General features: G+C 38.1%; 1 protein-coding gene across 1 annotated transcript in view; it reads left to right on the top strand.

The window, feature by feature from the left end:
* Positions 1–18,983, top strand: part of tbl3 (transducin beta like 3) — a 33,431-nt gene extending 14,448 nt beyond the window's left edge. Inside the window, exons 14-23 of the mRNA XM_057345530.1 lie at positions 602–737; positions 2,579–2,809; positions 4,343–4,413; positions 4,613–4,769; positions 6,400–6,458; positions 9,683–9,786; positions 17,210–17,281; positions 17,381–17,539; positions 17,623–17,716; positions 18,326–18,983. Coding sequence (XP_057201513.1) covers positions 602–737; positions 2,579–2,809; positions 4,343–4,413; positions 4,613–4,769; positions 6,400–6,458; positions 9,683–9,786; positions 17,210–17,281; positions 17,381–17,539; positions 17,623–17,716; positions 18,326–18,656 — 1,414 coding nt within the window. The 3' untranslated portion in view covers positions 18,657–18,983. The remainder of the gene's footprint in view (positions 1–601; positions 738–2,578; positions 2,810–4,342; positions 4,414–4,612; positions 4,770–6,399; positions 6,459–9,682; positions 9,787–17,209; positions 17,282–17,380; positions 17,540–17,622; positions 17,717–18,325) is intronic.
* The last annotated feature ends 2,718 nt before the right edge of the window (positions 18,984–21,701 follow it).

The raw sequence follows: 21,701 nt of genomic DNA, 5'->3' as shown, positions 1-21,701 counted from the left end.
ACTAGACTAAAACTAAAATTAAAACAGGCCGCCAAAAACAACACTACATAGAAGTCATTGTTTAACTCCACCTGTTGTGCCTTTAATAGACAGTTGACTTTTTATATGATTAAGGGATACTTTACCCAAAAATGAAAATTCTGTCATCATTTACTCACCTTCGAGTTATTCCAAATCTGTATAAATTTCTTTGTTCTGATGAACACAGATAAATATATTTGGAAGAATGCTTATAACCAAACAGATTGACTGCCCCCACAGTAGAAAAAAATACTTAATCATTTTTTTTGTTCTGTTGAACAAAAGAAGACATTTTGAAGAACGTAGGACAGCAAACCGTTCTGGGGCACTTTTGACTACCGTTGTATTTTTTCTTACTATGGGAGTCAATGGGCGGCAAAATCTGTCTGGTTATAAGCATTCTTCCAAATATCTTTCTCCGTGTTCATCAGAACAAAGACATTTATACACATTTGGAATAACTCGAAGGTGAGTAAATGATGACAGAATTTTCATTTTTGGGTGAAGTACTGTATCCCTTTAATAATCTGAATTAGTCTTCCAGCTGTCTAAATCTTCCTTCACCTGTTCTCGTCTGCAGGTTGAAGAATATCTTGCTGGTGTCAGGCAGTCAGGACTGTACTGTTAAGGTTTGGGATGTGTCGGAGACTCTGTCTGATGCTGGGTGTGAACCAGCGGTAATGACAGCTCGACACACAGAGAAAGCTCATGACAAGGTGAGACTCTCGCGTTCACGTTAACACAGGATATGATGTATATCAGGTGAGAACTGGGTTATCAGTGTACGTGTCCTGTTGCAAAATGTGTTTTGGCAGTGGAAGCCATGTCTCGGAGCACATTCTTAATTATTTCGTAGTTTTTGTCTAATAGGCCTCATTCGTGAAACATGAGCAGAACAAATTTTTGTGTAAATCGTTCGTAGAACGTCATTCTGACGTAAATTTTCAAATTCATGAAAATGTTCGTATTTTCAAAATGTTAGTTGGTACAAAGGAATGTACACCTGCTCCCCAGAGTTATTATAGTTTTGATTTTAGTTTTATTTATATTTTCAATTAGCTTTTATTTTTAATTAATTTTAGTTAAAGTTTTAGCAATTTTGGTATATCCTTTTGTCATTTTATAATTTATTTTTTTATGTTGCTATATAAGATTAATTAATTAATTGTTTTAGTTTGGTTTATTATTATAATTTTAGTGCTTTAACTTATCTCTTATTTTCTTATTAATCTTATTTTTGTGGAAATATTGCAATTTTTCATTTAGCACTGTGTTTCATAATGATATTTCCTGTCTTTTATCATTTTTTACTTTTTAACTCTAAAACGCAGAACTCGTCACTGTCCTTTTTTACACAACCGTCCAATCACAGTGGAGAAGAGGCGAGACAAACACTACATTGACCAACCATCATACACAAAAATGGAAATATTACTGTATATTAATGGTTACTGCATTTTCAAGTAATATTCTTCAAAATAAGATACTAGTAACAAGTAGGATAACTGTTGTGGATATTCTAAATCACCGCAACCAACGCATCTGCAGAATAACGCACAGCAGTGCCTCCAAAGCGTTCTCAAGCGCCACCAGCTGGTTGTTTCAGAAGTGCACCAGGTATTATTATTTTAGCTGGCTAAAAACGCTTTGGTGGACACAGTTTTATTGATTAATATATTGGAAAGCATATAGCCTATTAGTCTCTTATGCATTTAATGTAGCCAAACCAGAGAATGAAGTCCAGAGGATTCCTGCAATCCTAGATACGTAATTTGCATAGCTGTAATTCATAGGCGGGGATTATGCTACTTTTGAACTAGCGTGCATGCGCGTCCTGTTTACTAATGATTGGATTTCATCAACATACACACATTTTACTATCAAATCTGACATTTACGAAATATTTGTGAATGCAAAGGAAAGTTTTCGGGAAGGTCTGTTTTACGTGCAAATTACTCCGAATTTACTCATATATTTACGACTGTTTCATGAATGAGGCCTATTGTGTTTAAAACGGGATGTTGAGAGAAAAGAAAAACGCAAACTTTTTTGTTTTGTTTTTGTTTTACATAATGGAATGGAATAGTAGCAGAAATGACATTGTTTATATTATGGCATTGTTGGGGATGCTGCAACCACAGGTTTTTCATAATGTTAAGTACACTGACGCAGTCCTGTGACTTTAAGTTAATAATGAAAAGTATGAGATGTTGTAATTCTAAAATGCGTTTACATTATTTCGAGTTAAAATCATGTTATATAACACACCTCTATTTATCCTCTGTATGAAACGCTCAGTTGTAGCTTCTGTCTCTGTTAAAGCTCTCCGCTCCAAAACACTTAGTCTGCTTATTAATACACTAAAGCACAACAGGTACTCTTTAAAGGTGACCTATCATGCAAAATTGACTTTTAATAATAATAAGGTGTTTGAGAACCAATGTGTTTCCATAGTGTGTGTGTGTAAGAAATTAGCCTGTAATGGAAAAAATCGACTCAAAATGATCTGTGATGTATTTTGTGTGTTTAATCTCTTTCCCGTGTGTTTTATTTAAAGGATGTGAACAGCGTGGCCATCTCTCCCAATGACAAACTTGTGGTGTCCGGCTCTCAAGACCGCACGGCTAAACTCTGGTCTTTGCCTGATATGAGTCTGTTGGGGGTTTTCAGAGGTCACAGTCGGGGCGTCTGGTGTGTTCAGTTCTCTCCTGTGGATCAGGTTGTGGCCACGGCCTCGGCCGACGGCTCCATCAAACTCTGGGGCATTCATGACTTCAGCTGCCTCAAGGTAAATTAAACAGTTAACACATTGTTTACTGCTATGGTGCAGGCTTGTTTGGATTCGGCAGACAGATTAATATTAAAGACCATCAGTGCCATCAGTTTAGAAAACTCGGAATAGTATTTTATTCATGAGATCATTATCCAGAATCTGCATAACAGTCTTTATGCTGTTGCATTCCCATTTCTCAAAAATTGAATTTCTCTTTTTTCTATGTGCAAATGATATATTTCCTAATGAAATGAAAACAGGTTTTAATTGTATCATTATTATTATTATTATTATTTAATAGTTCTTTTTACTTCTTACTGATCTCAATTTGGCCAACCATGACAAATTTGGACTACCAAACCCAAATAACAGCCCAAAAGAAGATCTGTTCTAGGGTAAAGATTTGAGATTTACTGCCAGTACACGTAAAACTGGCGCACTGTATAAACAATGCGAATATTTTGAGCTTGATCCCTAATCATTATAGCCTGGTAATACCAAACTCTGCTATTTCGCTTTGCTTCGTAGACAGAGTCTGGAAAGGCATAATTGACAAACGTTTACTTTCTCGTGGGGGCGCGCTTGTCTGAAGTTTAAAATCATTGGTGTACCCGTAAGCCAGTAACATAACGTTTGGTTATGACGTATGTTATGTGCCGGCTCAGCCGCCTTGAACTTCCGCTGTATACACAGGTATGCGGCGAAAACGAAACCATCAAGCGAAATACCAGAGTGAAGATGGCTGTGAACGACTTTTGCAGATTATGTGAAGTAAATCTACGCATCCACGGTACAATTAGTGCATCTAAACTCATATTTGACAGTAGAGACAAACAAGAAAATATTTGCAGCCAACTGTCAAAGTTAGTTAGTTCTGTTAAACACAGCTCTTCATTCATTTCGAGTCTGTCGGAAATGCTGCAACTTAATTGCAAGATGACAGCATGACATGGCAATATTCAAGGACTGGAAAAGAAAGGAGACACTGACCTGTCAAAAGGGTGCCAGTTCGAGCTCGACAGATAAAAGAGACCGAGATACACAGAGAAAACTCTAAGGGCCATAAAAAAGCAGAGAAAATCACCTCCATTCAAAATGTGAGCCAAACACTCTTCTTGTTCGGGCTTCAGTTGGCAAATGCCGGGAATATTCTCCACAACAGAGCGAAAAGCATCCCGTGTCTCCATGTCCGCTGTCGTTTTAGATTAAATTCGGCGCTTGGCGTCTACGTCACGGCTCTGTTGGTTGGTTGGACGGCTGGTGCGGAGCCGGAGATAATCTGGGAGCTGGTTTGCTATATCAGACTGAGTACAGAAGCGAACTGAAATTGAGCGGAAGTACGAAGTCTGACGTAGTCAGGCTATAATCATTACTGTTCACATTTTAAATTGTTTATTTTTGTTCATTCGAATTTTGTACATTGTTGTTTACCTTTGTCCTATTTCAACTGTATAATGACTAAATATATTATGATTTTCATGTTATGCATGAGATTTTGTACAAACAGAGGTTTATTTAGATGATCCATGGCATGTTTTGTGGTTGTAGACTTTTGAGGGCCACGATGCTTCTGTGCTGAAGATCATATTTGTCAGTCGAGGAACGCAGGTGGTCTCTGCGTAAGTTATTCTATTAACACCTTCACAAATTTGAACGTGCTGTTGTGATCACATTTAAAGTGAGAAATCAAGTGTATTAAATCTGTGATTTTAAGCCTTTATTAAACTACCGTGATTGTGGTTCAAAACGACCATCAGTGCTCAAACCAAACATTGTGGTTTTGGCCTTGTTTTTCCTCAATTCTCTGTTATTTTGCAGTGGTTCCGATGGGCTGGTGAAATTATGGACTATAAAAACAAACGAGTGTGTGAAGACCTTCGACGCACACCAGGACAAGGTTTGGGCTCTGCACGGCAGCGGCAGGGATGACCTGATGGTGACCGGATCCGCCGACTCCACCATCACCATCTGGAAGGTCAGTTCACACACACATCCAGTGTTTGCATCTAAAGCTCTCAAATATACTTGGGTGTGCTGGCATATGTGTAATGTCTAATTTAGTGCACAGTGGAATGCAGGATTTTTCATTGGCAAATAGGTCAGTAGGTTTATAGTGGAGGATTCACGTATCTTTACCTAATAGTGGGGTATTGAATTAACAGTTCACATATCCATGGTACATTCATGTGCTTGGGACATTTGATGCTTTACTGGTTACTATGAGACTCGTGAAAATGTGTCTCAATGTAGAGGTTAATTATTCTTTTAATTCTTCTCTCTGTGTAATTTACAATGCACAACTGTTTCATTCATGCGCAGCCATAAGTATGTGGGCACCACCTTAAAGTCCCAGTGAAATTAAAAATGACAATTCTTATTTTTTCATGAAATATTGCAGCGTTTATAGTAAATAGCTTATCAATGTGGGTCATTTTCTTTTTAAAATGCATGTACCCTCATAATCTTCAGTTAAAATCTGAAAATGCACTTCCGCCCTGAAATGACTATCCATCTCAAATGACGTAAACTAGAAGGCTTGGCCGGAGCATCCATTAACTCCTCCCCTTCAACTGTCAGTCTGCTGCCAGTTTCATTTCAAAATCAATGCAACAGCTGTTTTTACACATCCAATCAATTCGCAGTGAGAAAAGCAAGCCACTCCCACTAAATTTCTCCTTTGAATTTCCTTTTCACTCGGAAATGTGTCAGAATACAGAAGTTAAAACAATCGCAATTAAGTTCCGTCATCACAACACAGAATTCCCACCACTGATCTAGAGATCTAGTCACACACATACGTTGGTGAAAGTATGCAGCGATATAAACAATTAAAAATATTTATCTAAGCAATAGCAATTACACTGACAACTATTACATTCGCAGTAAGGAAGGAGTAAGGAAGTATCTGTGCTCAAAATGAGCCTAAAATGCAAATAAAAAGATTAATGTACAGGTCCTGTACATTAGGAACATAAATATTTGTCTGTAATTGTTATTTTTTGTCTGACAACGGAAACATTAAATATATAAATTAATATAAACAACATCGGCTTTATTGGCCATTCAGTTGTATTAAAATATAGTAAGTTCAGAGAGTAAGCGAAAGTTCAGCGTGATGTCACGAACATGCTAATTAGCACGTAATGCCACCTTGCACCCAGTGATGGGTAATAATAGATTATGACAGATTTTTTACGAGCCTGTCAATAAAAAAAGTCTAGCGCAACCTCTAGATTGGATATTTCAGCTACCAGTTTCGGCAACTCAAGTTTGAGAACCAACTTGTGATCTTTTTCTGCTCCTGTTGATTGCTTGTTCTCTCTTCACTGTCCTGTTTCTTTATACTGTAAACAAAGTTACATGATCAATACCGTTAACTATTCATGACAAATGTGAGCAACTGACAAATATCATGAGTTGTTGTTTGCTGCTATAAAAGTATGAAATCTTACCAGTGTATCCCTAGCAAAAATTTTCCTAAACCTGTTGTTTGGTGATTCACTAACAAGTTTGCCTTTTTGCATACATTATAAGCTTTTGAGGCTGGCTTTTGAATCGTTTTTTATTACAGCACTTGTATTTGTTTTTCTTTTTCTTCCGGTTAGGATGTGACTGAGGTGGAGCTCGAAGAAGAGCAGGCCAAACAAGAAGACCAAGTCCTCAAGTAGGTCTTCACTGCCTGTGTTCTTGTAGTTTCCTATATAACATGAAACTATATAATGTCTTGAAAAAAGAAAAATTCAGAATGAGTTTGAGGGCACCTAACTGTGAAACCACAACATGCGTGAGGCTGAACGATTAACTGCATTTGCAGTCAAATCACGATGTGATAAAACGTGATTTTCCAACCACAAAGACTGCGATTAACTATGGGGATTTACATCTTGATGCGACCCTGCTCGGAGCTGACCAGTACCATCTCAAAAGCATAAAAAAACTGCATGGAAACTACGTGGCACACGGCTTTCTCCTTCCCCCCCAAAGTGCTCGGGACAAAAGCTTGCTCTCTCGTGGTGACTGTCTGCGAGTAAAGAGAGCGCGTTGCACCTCATGCGCGTCGCAACTACGCCTGTCTCTATTGAAGTGTGCTTTCAGCGCGTCTGCATGTAAAATAATGAATTTGTACATTGCCCTGTTGTACAATGAATGGCAGGACGTGGCACTGTGGAAACTTTAGTGTAAAAGAGGAACAGCACGTCAGTTTTGTGGGACTATTTTTGGCTGTTTTTTGTGGAATGGATGATGCAGTGTCAGGTATTGTGTGTGCTAACATTAATGCTACCTCAAGGGGCAAGACTACTAATGTCATGCAGCAATTTCACAATAATAAAAGACAATATACAGTATAATAGGGATGCACTGAAATGAAAATTCTTGGCCGAAGCCGAATAAAAATGAAACACTTGGCTGAAGGCCAAATACTGAACGCCGAGCATGGCTTTTCGCATTTCTTCCATTTATTTAGCCAATTTTTTCACTATTGCATAAACTGAAAGGTCAAAATGTGCTTTTTATATATTGTCTTGCTTTTCAATATAAGACAATAGAACTTTAAATAAAATTGAGTAAAACAAGTAGTCAAAATGTAGGCTTGAATAGCCTATATTAGGCCTATAACTGACTGCTGAAAGTATGTACTGTACTAGTCTGTACCCCTACAACAAAACACTTCTTTAAAAGTGTCATTCAACATTACAAGCTAAAAATATGATTAAACGAAAACTGTTGGATTATTATAGGCTACATTGCAAAATGATTTAAAGAAAAAAACATCCATACAAGCAATTCTGACTGACGACCATTTCAGTTCACGTCTCTCCTCCAAACTCCACCCACAAAAGCTGACTGTCACTGTTCTCTCAGAAGATGCACACGTGGCCGGGATGCACAGAACTAACTTTGACAAGTTGTTTAGTACAGGGAATTGTGTGCACGTGACCACTGTATGATGGCAAATGTTGTCGCGAGTGGCGGGGCTACGTCAGACCGCCCGCTTCCGTCTGAAGTACACAAGTTACCGACCGGTAAAGACTCTTTCATCTAGAAATTTACTCCGGCGCGGCAAGTTCCGTTCTGTGTCTTTCTCTGACACTTGAAAATGCTCCAAACACTGCCGACACGTTTGCTGCATTAATAAAGCTCTCTTTCTCTGCGCTGGTTGCTGCTTGATCATACATGTCATTTTCGGTCAATTTTATTCAGCCATTTCACTTATTTCGGCCGAATATTTTCGGTTGCCGAACATTCGGTGCATCCCTATTATATAAGATAATACATATATTAATAGTTTATATTTTTACTTATTTATTTAAAGATTGTCTAGTAAGTTAACAGACAGTGTTAAAGTGCAGTCAACATGTTTACCATATGTTTATTACAGTGACTCTGCATTATCAAATTACTGAGTGTAGTAAAGCCACAGTTTTGTTTTATATTTATACAATCTGCGCTTTAGTTTCTGTGATTAATGACTTATTTATTTGGCAGTGCTTCGTCATGATAATTATTAAATGTTAACATGTCTAGAAATTTAACAAATCATTCAGTAAACTAGTGTGATTGAGGTAGTAAAATATGTCAATCAATTCATGCATCACCTAATTTCATCATAAACCTGGCCTACAGTTTATGGTTAATCTGTCTAAAATCGCGCTGGTTACCAAAATTTATTGATTTTCTTTATTTTTTAAGCACCTTTTGTATTTAATAATCGCATATTAAGTCACAATCGCAATATTGGTAAAAAAATCGCAATTAGATTATTTTTCAAAATCGTTGAACCCTACGTGAGAAGCTCAACAAATTACTGTTACTATTGTTTATTCGTGTGTTTGAAGATTTCAACAATCTTGAGGTGCGTCCCAAATCGCGCACTTATGCACTATTCCACACCATTTTGTAATATAAATAGTGTGAGTAGTGCGTTCACATTGAAAATTCTCAAAAAAGAAGTGCACCTTAAGTACCCGGATGATGCACTCATTCAACTGAAAATATGAAGTGTGCAACTCTGGGCACTTCACATACTTAACTGTTGCAGTTTTACGCAGCGGAAGGGAGGCAGGGCTATCAGACGCTGTTCGAGCAAAGTTCTCCTGCGGAGTGATAATGCTTCAATCTGATGATGACCGAAGTCATGCTGGGCAAAACAAATGGAAATTACATTAAATGTAAAATGTTGATTTAATTGACAAACATTGTGTTGTGCGATTGACGTCATTTGCCCTCGTCTGGGAAACCACATTTTCCAGTTGGTATAAAACCGTTAAGTATTCCATTTAGGACGATACTACCCTTCTAAAATTCATACATTGGCAATCCTGGTCCAGGAGGGCCGCAGCTCTGCAGAGTTTAGCTCCAACCAGCTCCAAACACGTCTGCCTTGAAGTTTCTAGCAAAGCCACTAGATGGAAAGCCTACAACCTACAAGCCAAAAAAGTGTAACGGCTAATGCGCTTCAGTGGAATGCAGGAAAGGAGACCAGAAGCTGGTTTCTTTATTGGATGTACAGTAAATGGTTTTTTTTAGCCATTACGCTTTCTCCAATTGAAAGTATTACGGACCCTTCCTTCTCCCTATAATAAGAGTATCTCTGTTTCTAGTAATCCTGAAGACTTTGGTTAGCTGGATCAGGTGTGTTTGATAAGGGTTGGAGCTAAACTCTGCAGAGCTGTGGCCCTCCAGGACCAGGTTTGCCCACCCCTGCGATAGATGGTTGAGTGCATAGTGCATAGTTTAAGTGCATTGTGTATAGTATGTCATTTGGACACAAATTTGTAGTAGTTTATTTTACAAGGTGTGGAGGCAACACTTGGTAAAGGTGTAGAAACCGCCCCCCCAAAAAACCTGAAACTGATTTATTGATTTAACTTTGGTGTGTCTCCACAGGCAACAGGAGTTGGCAAATCTCCTTCATGAGAAGAAGTACGTAAAGGCTCTGGGTATTGCCATCTCTCTGGATCAACCACACACTGTCCTCAAAGTCATCAAAGGTATTTCTTCTTCTTAACTCTCAACTCAACTCAACTCAACTTTATTTATATAGCGCTTTTACAATTTTCATTGTTACAAAGCAGCTGTACATGAGACACATTGACTACAAGCAAAACAATCAAAGTTGTACCTGCAAAAACAAGAAAAGGTTGAAAACACAGAAGACAGACACACCCACACACAAAACACTCCACACACACAACACGCACACGCACCAACACACACAGACACAGACACACACACACACACAGACACACACATACGTACACAGACAAGTATGCACACACACACACGCTCAGTGAGAGCACACATTTAGGATAAAGGAGAGAGAAGCACAGGTCAAATATAACAGATAATAAATTCCTATATGCAATATTAATTAAGTAAAACTTTAAGATTCTAAAGCAGCCCCCCCGGTCAGGCAGATAGTGCAAAAACAGTATGCAAACGGTGGCGAGGAACCCAAAACTCTAATCGAGAAAAAAAACCTCAGGAGAACCCAGGCCCAACCAGGGGATTCCAGTTCCCCTCTGGCAAAAGCTGCTGCCTCTGCACAAGCTCCAGAGAACTTGCACAACAAGGCTAAATAAAATAAATAAACTTAATAATAAAATAAATTATAGTTTAAGATTATCATTAATAATCTAATAGCATTTGAAGTTTTGTGGTGAAGACATGTCAAGAGACCGCGTCCTTCTTTATCCAGCTCTATCATCTCAGCTCTTGTCAGGTCCCCACTTCCCATTCTCCGCTCTACCATCAGGTCAGGCCATGAACTGCATCCTGCTCGCTGTGGTAACCTTGGAACAATGAGACAAGACTGGCTGAGAGTAGAGTACTGTTCTGTACTCTTTGATGCAACAAGTACATCAGTTGTGTTTTTGGTTCCGGTTGATCTAACTAATGCAGCCTAAACCCTCTGAAGATTTATATTATGGAAGAGTAGTGTATGCAAGATTAAAAAGATGCGTCTTTAGTCTAGATTTAAACTGACAGAGTGTGTCTGCCTCCCGGACAGTGCAGGGAAGACTATTCCAAAGTTTAGGCGCTAGATAGGAAAAGGATCTACCACCTGCACTTGATTTTGAAATTCTAGGTATTACCAACTGACAGGACGCCTGAGAGCGTAATGCACGTGAAGGACTGTAATACAAAAGGAGTTCATTCAAGTACTGAGGAGCTAAACCATGTAAGGCTTTATAGGTAATAAGCAAGATTTTAAAGTTAACGCGATGCTTTATAGGTAACCAGTGCAAGGTTGACAGAACCGGGCTAATATGTTCATACTTTTTTGTACGTGTAAGAACTCGAGCTGCCGCGTTTTGGACCAATTGGAGTTTTTGTAATAAGCCTGCAGGGCAACCACCTAACAGTGCATTACAGTAATCTAGTCTTGATGTCATGAATGCATGAATTAACTTCTCTGCATCTGAGATTGACAGCATATGACGTAGTTTAGATATATTCTTAAAATGGAAAAACGCAATTTTACAGGTGTTGGCGACGTGGCTCTCAAATGACAGATTACTATCGAATAGAACGCCAAGATTCTTTGCTGACGACGAGGGTTTTATGGAACATCCGTCAATAGTTAAACAGTATTCTTGGTTGTTACTTATAGCAGTTTTCGGTCCAATAAGTAACACTTCCGTTTTGTCCGAGTTCAGTAATAAAAAGTTGTTACTCATCCAGTTTTTTATATCGACTATGCATTCCATTATTCGATGGAACTGCTGTGTTTCATGAGGCTTCGAGGAAATATAAAGTTGAGTATCATCAGCATAACAGTGAAAGCTAACTCCGTGTCGCTTTATTATATCTCCTAGAGGTAGCATGTATAATGCGAAGAGCAGAGGCCCTAAGACTGAGCCCTGTGGTACACCGTACTGGACTTGCGATTTGCGTGACACCTCATTGTTTATTGCTACAAATTGAAAACGGTCGGATAAATAAGATTTAAACCATTTCAAAGCTATTCCCTTAATGCCAACATAATTTTCGAGTCTATGTAGGAGTGTGCTGTGGTCAATGGTATCAAATGCAGCACTAAGGTCTAGCAGCACCAATAACGAGATACAACCTCGGTCAGACGCCAATAGCAGATCATTTGTAACTCTGATCAAAGCAGTCTCTGTACTGTGACATGCTCTAAATCTATAAAAAAATAATAACTAAGTCGGTCTGTCTGGTTTACTTTCAGAATCTATTTCTCCTTAATGGGCCTTCTGATTATTCAATATAAAAAGCAGGTTGAACTACATTTTATGATTATACTTCCTGAAGGTTTTTTTACATGGAAAGTGAGACACACCTCAACTACAATGACAAATGACAAATTTTTATTGAAGAATGTTTACATGGAAAAGCAGTCATGAATGTTGAAACGCAATAAACACGGATTAATTTCAGAAGGCTCATGACGGCATGCGGTGAATTGGTGCAATTTTACCGGCTCAGTTTCCTCTATGTGAACAATGCTCCTTTTGTCAAAACCCTGTGGAAACTCAATAAGACACTTGTGTAGAAATTCCAGTGTTCTTCCTTGATTGTCAAATCCGCCTTTTGTTATGATCATGAAATGGTAAGATAATGAATGAATGAAAAGAGAACAGGTGAATTATTTTTGGAAAGATGGTAAGAATGGGTGCAGGAAATTGAGATTTGGGCTGAGCTGCTAGGCCACAGCTTTTTTCTAGGGGTCGACCGATATGTGTTTTTCATGGCCGATATCGATTATTACAGATCAAGTAGACCGATAACCAATATTTTGAACCGAAATACATGTCTGGCGTAAAAATGAAAAATATGTTCAAAATTAGGAATAACAAGAGCTCTGACAAAAACAATACTCGTCAGAAAGAATGCACTCCACTTAATGCAGTCGCTCTTTACAATGAAACCGATTATTCTCGGATTGGTGATTATTTTTTAAAAGGAATGTAAACCTTTCCTCTTTGTTTAGGACTGTCTGAAGATCCGCCGCACATGTGCAGCGTGACATCGGCCAAACGCGCTTTAAAATCAACATATTTGACGAAGAATCTTGCTGTTTTGTTGTGCCATTGTTTATGACATAAAGGAATAACACTTATTACAGTGTAATATGCTTTTCACATTTACTTACTGAAGACAACCGACTGTGTTTACGTGTATACTCGCACATTTATGCGTAATAAGTTGCGAAAATAACTCAATCTGACACTTGTTGCGAGCAGTTTGAATGGCGGCTGTGTCTATGGGATTACTTTTGTGTCAATAAAAATTAACGCAAACTTAAAAAAACGAACAAAAATATACAATGAGAAAGAAAAAAACACTGTTAATGAAAACAATAAACTCAATTGCAAGAATGTGACATGATTTTCAAATAAACTGCTATTTTCCATTTTATAAGTTTCGTTTTTCGAGTTTTCGTTCGCCTCTCTGACACTAATCTCACGTGTAGGCGGGATTTATGGCCTCTTTACGCTGATTGGCTAGTGAGTTTTTGATTGATAGCTCCCTGACAAGGAAGTCGATACTGAAGACAGTACAGTGCAACAAATTTTAGAGAACGATCTGCAAGCTGTTATCTTTATTGTTTGTACTTAAAACTACTTTCTTATTTAGTTAGTATATTAGTAATTGGTATTTGAAGTTGGTAAGTCATGCGCAGTGTGGATCCAAGCATCTTCCTCATCATCGTCCTCCTCACCCTCAGGTAAATGAATGTAATTCAGATAATAAAGAAAATCGCTAAAAGTTTTATTCCTGTACAGTAGCAATTCTGTCTTTACTTGGCTCGTTCATTGTGTGCTTTATATTTTATGTCAGGTATTATTTTATGGACTATTAAGATTATTTTCTTAAAAAGTAACGAACAACTTGCATTATAACATCCAATAAAGACACGTTACAGATTATTGAGTTGTGAGAAATGAATGTGCTAAATGAAAACATTGCTGCATAGTTACTGTACAGAGAAACTTTTAGCGATTTTATTATCTCGGTTACATAAATGTACCTGAGGGTGACTTGTGTCCAGCTGAGGAGGAGGATGACGATGTTCCTCTTGCATACAGTCTCCTTTTAAAGAATTAAGTCCACTTATAAGTCAAGTACTGTATCTTTCTTTTTAAACTCATGGTGAATGTACAGTATTATACCCATTTCTTTACATTCACAGAAAGTACACGTCATAAAACACTACCAATACATTCAAATGACATTTATGTTTTTTAAACGCTACAACAAAACAAATTCCTAAGGTGACACAATTAGAGGCCTTTAGAATGTTTTATTCATTTAGTCTGCCTCTTGCAAACAACAATTTCATTATGTATTTACACACCTACATAAAACAGGTTAAAGAAAAGCAGAAGAGAGACTTCTTAAAATATAAACAAACATTTAAAGATAGAAACAATACATAAAATGCCACCATGATTATAATCTATAAATTATAAATATGAACTGGAAGCATAACACTTTATTGTATATCTCCTCAAAACTCACTAGGCATCTTGTTGTCCTGATATCATTGTAATTATAAATTATAGACTGCTGTCTTGACGGCCTCTAAACCCACGTAAAGTTGCATGTGAATATGGCTATCTATCCTGTATTTACTCGACTTTGGCTTGTTGTTACCGCATGATGGAGCCTGGAAGCGTGTCCCACTTTTAAGTGCGTGAAAGTTGGCAACCCTGCTAATATACTTACAAAATAAGAAAGTAATTTAAGTACAAACACTAAAACGATACAATACAGAAAACCGCAAGCAGATTGCTCTCTAATCCGCTACACTGTCTTCAGTATCAACTTCCTGGTCAGGGAGCTGTCAATCCAAATCTCACTAACCAATGAGAGTAAAGCGGCCATAAATCCTGCCTACACGTGAGATTTGTGCCAGAAAGGCGAAGGAAAAACTGAGAAGCGTAAACGAAAACTCGGAAAGCGCAAATGAAAAATCTAGCAGCGAATTCAAAACTATTATTAGCAAAAACGAAACTTAGAAAATTGTTAAGAAAAATAGCAGTTTATTTGAAAATCATGTCACATTCTTGCAATTGAGTTTATTGTTTTCATTATCAAAGTGTTTTTTTTCTTTCTCATTGTATATTTTTGTTTGTTTTTTTAAAGTTTGCGTTCAATTTTATTGACACAAAAGTAAACCCATACTGTGTCCCGTGTGCTCATGCATTGCCTGAGTGCACTGACTGAAGATCATCTTTTGAGAGCACGCAAATACTTGATACTTTAAAATGGTTTGTATTTGTGAATTGGCATGACTTAAAATAATGTGCAAATGCCTATTCCATCAACTGATGCGCGATCACTGAACCAGCTCGAGAGTGCAATCCTTTCAGTGTCTTCAGCCTTCCTCGTTGATTGGCCGGACTCGTGACTTTCAGCAAATCAGATGGGCGGTGGGCGGGCATTGCTCGGACAGAGAGTGGCGTGTTACAACAGAGGAGGCTGCATTACATACTCAACTTTATATCTCCTCGAAGCCTCATGAAACACAGCAGTTCCATCGAATAATGGAATGCATAGTCGATATAAAAAACTGGATGAGTAACAACTTTTTATTACTGAACTCGGACAAAACGGAAGTGTTACTTATTGGACCGAAAACTGCTATAAGTAACAACCAAGAATACTGTTTAACTATTGACGGATGTTCCATAAAACCCTCGTCGTCAGCAAAGAATCTTGGCGTTCTATTCGATAGTAATCTGTCATTTGAGAGCCACGTCGCCAACACCTGTAAAATTGCGTTTTTCCATCTTAAGAATATATCTAAACTACGTCATATGCTGTCAATCTCAGATGCAGAGAAGTTAATTCATGCATTCATGACATCAAGACTAGATTACTGTAATGCACTGTTAGGTGGTTGCCCTGCAGGCTTATTACAAAAACTCCAATTGGTCCAAAACGCGGCAGCTCGAGTTCTTACACGTACAAAAAAGTATGAACATATTAGCCCGGTTCTGTCAACCTTGCACTGGTTACCTATAAAGCATCGCGTTAACTTTAAAATCTTGCTTATTACCTATAAAGCCTTACATGGTTTAGCTCCTCAGTACTTGAATGAACTCCTTTTGTATTACAGTCCTTCACGTGCATTACGCTCTCAGGCGTCCTGTCAGTTGGTAATACCTAGAATTTCAAAATCAAGTGCAGGTGGTAGATCCTTTTCCTATCTAGCGCCTAAACTTTGGAATAGTCTTCCCTGCACTGTCCGGGAGGCAGACACACTCTGTCAGTTTAAATCTAGACTAAAGACGCATCTTTTTAATCTTGCATACACTACTCTTCCATAATATAAATCTTCAGAGGGTTTAGGCTGCATTAGTTAGATCAACCGGAACCAAAAACACAACTGATGTACTTGTTGCATCAAAGAGTACAGAACAGTACTCTACTCTCAGCCAGTCTTGTCTCATTGTTCCAAGGTTACCACAGCGAGCAGGATGCAGTTCATGGCCTGACCTGATGGTAGAGCGGAGAATGGGAAGTGGGGACCTGACAAGAGCTGAGATGATAGAGCTGGATAAAGAAGGACGCGGTCTCTTGACATGTCTTCACCACAAAATTTCAAATGCTATTAGATTATTAATGATAATCTTAAACTATAATTTATTTTATTATTAAGTTTATTTATTTTATTTAGCCTTGTTGTGCAAGTTCTCTGGAGCTTGTGCAGAGGCAGCAGCTTTTGCCAGAGGGGAACTGGAATCCCCTGGTTGGGCCTGGGTTCTCCTGAGGTTTTTTTTCTCGATTAGAGTTTTGGGTTCCTCGCCACCGTTTGCATACTGTTTTTGCACTATCTGCCTGACCGGGGGGGCTGCTTTAGAATTTTAAAGTTTTACTTAATTAATATTGCATATAGGAATTTATTATCTGTTATATTTGACCTGTGCTTCTCTCTCCTTTATCCTAAATGTGTGCTCTCACTGAGCGTGTGTGTGTGTGCGTACTTGTCTGTGTACGTGTGTGTGTGTGTGTGTGTTGTGTGTGTGTGCGTGCGCATCCGTGTGTGTGTGTGTCTCTGTGTCTGTGTGTGTTGGTGCGTGTGCGTGTTGTGTGTGTGGAGTGTTTTGTGTGTGGGTGTGTCTGTCTTCTGTGTTTCAACCTTTTCTTGTTTTTGCAGGTACAACTTTGATTGTTTTGCTTGTAGTCAATGTGTCTCATGTGCAGCTGCTTTGTAACAATGAAAATTGTAAAAGCGCTATATAAATAAAGTTGAGTTGAGAGTTGAGAATTAGAGCCAAATAGCGCGTTTAACAAATAAATGACTTAATCGGCAAATCGGCTTTGAAAATGACCGATGTCGATAATCATAAAAATGCTTAATATCGACGTCGATAATCGGCCAGGGCGATAATTGGTCGACCCCTACTTTTTTCCCTGTTTTTATATACGTGTCTTCAACAGAAATTCGCCAGCAGGACAGTGGCATACCACAGCTAGAAAAGACCCTCCTGAAACTCCGTCAGGATCAGAAAGGTTTACTCACTTCATTCTTGATGCACATTGTGTGTTGGTGTAGTTAAGTGGGTCATCAGGTTCATTTCGACTGACTGTTTGCCATTGTGTTATATTCAGAGTCGGTGTTGCGGTACTGTGTGGTGTGGAACACTAACTCACGGAGCTGTCTGGATGCTCAAGCTGTCCTTCAGGTGCTCCTCACACACGTCAGCCCAGAGGAGATACTGCAGTATCAAGGGGCCCGTACCCATCTAGAGGGCCTCATCCCGTATACGGGTGAGTTCTCAGGGCCCTAAATGCACACCTTTTTTAAAATGTTATTCAGATTACACAATAAACGTTTGTTGCTTTTCCCGCAGAGAGACATATGCAGAGGATTGGCCGTCTCCTGCAGTCTTCCATGTTTTTGGATTACATATGGCAGAAAATGCGTATCACGGGAGGTATAGAGAGGTAAGGGCAGCTTATATATACAGCTTTTGTAGTCATTTGTGCTGGTTGCTGAGGTGAGCAAGAACTCTTATAGTTTGGGATTTGAACGAACCCCCAAATAATTCATGTATTAATCTGAACTCATTCTGCACCATTTTCACTATACACATGAATCTTGGCTTGTTGAGCAGGTTTGTTGCTTTTTGGGGGGTAAATAAATGGCAAATAAAATGTATTGAGTCAGTAACACCAAACTTATGAACCATCGAGAGCACCCCATCAAACAAGATCCAGTCAAATGGACATGCATCACCCACATTTAATCAATGAATTTTTTAAACCCTTTTTATTATTGTGATTTGTTTCCTTACAGAAAATCATGTTGCATTTCTCTCGAAAAAGAATCTGTGTCTACAATGAGTCACTCCTCAGTTTCTAAGGAAGTGTTTCAAATAAATACCGTCCCAAACTCACAGACAGATTTCCTGTATTTGTCAAACACTTAACAATGATTCTTTATTTTGACAGACGTTTTGGTTGATGTTTAGCTACTTTTATCGTGGTTAGCGTTCTTCCTTGTTCAGGTGAAAGTTTGACATTTCTTGTGGTTGATGTGTTGTTTTCCTCTAGTTTAAGCTTGGATGATGATGAGATGGACACTAGTGCTCAAGACATCTTCATCATAGACAAGCAACCGATGAAGACGGGAAACGGTCAGACAAATGAGCGACGAGAAGCTGAAGAGGGAGATGTAGATGCTTCAGACAATAGCGTAGTAGAGAATATTGATGAAAGTGTCACTGCATGTAAAAGTCCCAATGTAGGCAACAAGAACGGGGGTCAGAATGAAGGTGAAGAGTCCAGTGAGGACAGTGAAGATGAAGATGACATCATGGAAATATCCTCTTTTCCAACTAAATCTGCAGGCCCCGTCTGCTGTATAACAGCATCTATAAGGTGATTGGCTGATTGAATTCAGTACTGGATATTGAATTGATGGACCATCTCTGATCTGAAGAGATTTAGGGAGTCATGTTGCTCATGTTACTCAGTTTGCCTTTTCTAATTCATCAATTTGTTGTAGCAGCATTGCTTTGACATAACAAAAGTAACAAAATGATAATATTTTCATGTACTTGAACTGTTATTCATTTCAATAATGTTCATATCTATTGGAAAATAATAATAAATGTTATTACTTTCTGTGGGGATGTTTTTCTTTTAAAATATTACGGATGAAGTAGGATAGTTCAAGGATAGTTCACCCAAAAATGAAAATTCTGTCATCATTTACTCGCCTTCGAATTGTTCGAAATCTGTATACATTTTCTTGTTCTGATGAACACAGAGAATGCTTATAACCAGACAGATTTTGCCCCCCATTGACTCCCATAGTAGGAAAAATTACAATGATAGTCAAAAGTGCCCCAGAACTGTTTGCTGTCCTACATTCTTCAAAATGTCTTTTTTGTGTTCAACAGAGCAAAACCAATGATAAAGTAATTGTTTCTACTATGGGCAAGATCTGTTTGGTTATAAGCATTCTTCCAAATATCGTTCTCTGTGTTCATCAGAACAAAGACATTTATACAGATTTGGAACAACTCGAGGGTGAGTAAATGATGACAGAAATGTCATTTTTGGGTGAAGTATCCCCAGTGTTGAAGTCTCGAGACTCGGACTCGGTCTTGAACTCGGTCTCGAGACCCTATTTTAATGGTCTTGGTGTTGTCATGGACTTGTGTGCATTTTGACTCGGTCTCGAACATGTTCGGAATTGGACTTATGCCCGAGTCCACTCGAGTCCCATCAAAAATATTAAATACATTGAAAAGACGTCCCTTTATGGGCCAAAAATGATAGCTTTTCATGCCATCTCCTGATTGTCTAATATTGATGTCCAGTCTGTACAAAGTAAAAACTGGTTGAAATTTTGAGTTTACACATGGAAATAAATTAAGTGAGACTCTTTGAAATAAACTGAGTTGAATGATTTGAGTGCAGTAAGATAGCAAGCAACCATTGAATCAAGGTTAAAATTTGATGATTTGTCAATGTTCATTGCAATGAATCAGTATCACTTTTGTACCTGCAAAAATCACCATTATTGTGATCTTTCTTAGCTTTTGTTGAGCTCTTGGCTCTTCTATTTTAATGTTAAATTAGGTTTCCTTCAGCCATAACTGTGTGTTAAAATAAATTAGTTGTAGCAAAGAGATGACTACTTCTGAATGGTAATGCATGCATTTTGAAATTGTTTAGATCACTGTTAATAATTGGGTTTGTTTCATTAATGTGTCAGCTCCGTGGATCTGTAGTTTGATATACTGTGATTTTTTAGGAATTAACATATTCACAATCTGTTAAACCACTTTAACAAACAACGACATCAAGAATCTGCATATGAAACTCAACAATGGTGACAATCAACAAAAGAAAGCTTCATGCTGCAATGCATGCTGAGTGATCTGTTTATCTGAATTATTTTGACGATTGTCATCATTGTTGAGGGTTGTATGATGAGGGTTGATGTCAGTGAAATATGTTTGTTTATTTTCTCTCAATACTTGTGCATTGACTAGCCAGAGCACTCAGACCAGTCATCAATTGATCAATAATGTTTAAAACTAATACATTTTATTACAGCCTGACAATTTCCATGAAAACAACCCCAACTTTTGTAAAAGCATGTCTGTCTTTCACAGTGCACAAGTGTTTTTATAACACTATTACATGACCTGAACGAATTAATTTAACAAAAGTCAAGGATCAAGAGCCCAACTAAAGCAAACACTGATCACAATAATGGTTATTATTGTGGGTACAAAACTCATTTCACAGAGTCTCATTTCATTTATTTCCATGTGAAAACAAAGTAGTCTGATAAACTCCAGATTTGAACCAGTTTTTACATTGTACCAAGGTCCCCTGTACGTCAATATCAGACGTTCAGAAAATGTAATAATGGGCCAATAAAGGGACGTCTTTTTCAACATCGAAAGATGCAGAAAAGACGTCTTTTGGACATATCTTTGGTCAGGGGGAAGTCATAATTGTAATAAAATTACCTTTACAACACTTACTATGTGGCCTTTTTTACCCTCGGCTAATAATATTTTTAAACTAATATCAGTCTAAGTAAATAAAACACAGTGTACACGCCATGGTATATTTAATGCACTGAGCACTCTATGAGCTAGCTGATTGATGTTATGCTAACCTCGTGTAACACAACAGGACACAAACAGTTTTATTGTTTCCACCAAACATTTAACATATTCTTGAAGATTTCTATAGGTCTCGTCTCAGATCTCTTGTCCTAGGACTCGGACTCGACCCTCTCTGGACTCGGTCTTGACTCGAACTCAACCTACTCTGGACTCGGTCTTGACTCGAACTCAACCTACTCTGGACTCGGTCTTGACTCGAACTCGACCTACTCTGGACTCGGACTCGAATGAGCTGGTCTCGACTACAACTCTGAGTATCCCTTTAAATAATAGCATCTGTGGCTCGCCAATGACCACAGAAAACTTGTCACAAAGTTAAAAATAAGCCAAAAGAAGTCCATTTGCAATACTTGGCCTAACCAAAATCAATGTTTTGAAGGTGACCAATCACCAATATGCTACTGCTATATTTAAAGCTACTATACAAGCCTTGTATTTGTTAAACATCAGTGTTGAAATGTTTTTCTTACCTTACCCTGAATCACAAAAGTATCCTAGTTGAGCTGTCTTTTATGTTTCGAACAGAGATGTCGATAGAGAGACAAAAGTTACACATTACAGGTTTAACATGACATAACATAATAGCAAATAAGACTTTATGGAAAAAAAATGATGGAAATTGAGTGATTACTCTGTGTAAGACTAGCAATGAGCAGGATGTACAGCAGTGAAAGAATAGATTAGGTATGCCTCTTACAAAATGTAAACCAAATTTAGGACACTGATACTATTTAGGATGGAAGCGAATTGGTGTGCAATGATAAGCCTGAACAAAA

The sequence above is a fragment of the Triplophysa rosa genome, linkage group LG11 (assembly GCF_024868665.1).
Source record: "Triplophysa rosa linkage group LG11, Trosa_1v2, whole genome shotgun sequence".
Classification (NCBI taxonomy): domain Eukaryota; kingdom Metazoa; phylum Chordata; class Actinopteri; order Cypriniformes; family Nemacheilidae; genus Triplophysa; species Triplophysa rosa.
The sequence above is the reverse complement of the archived record's forward strand: the minus strand, read 5'-3'. Positions and strand labels throughout refer to the sequence as shown.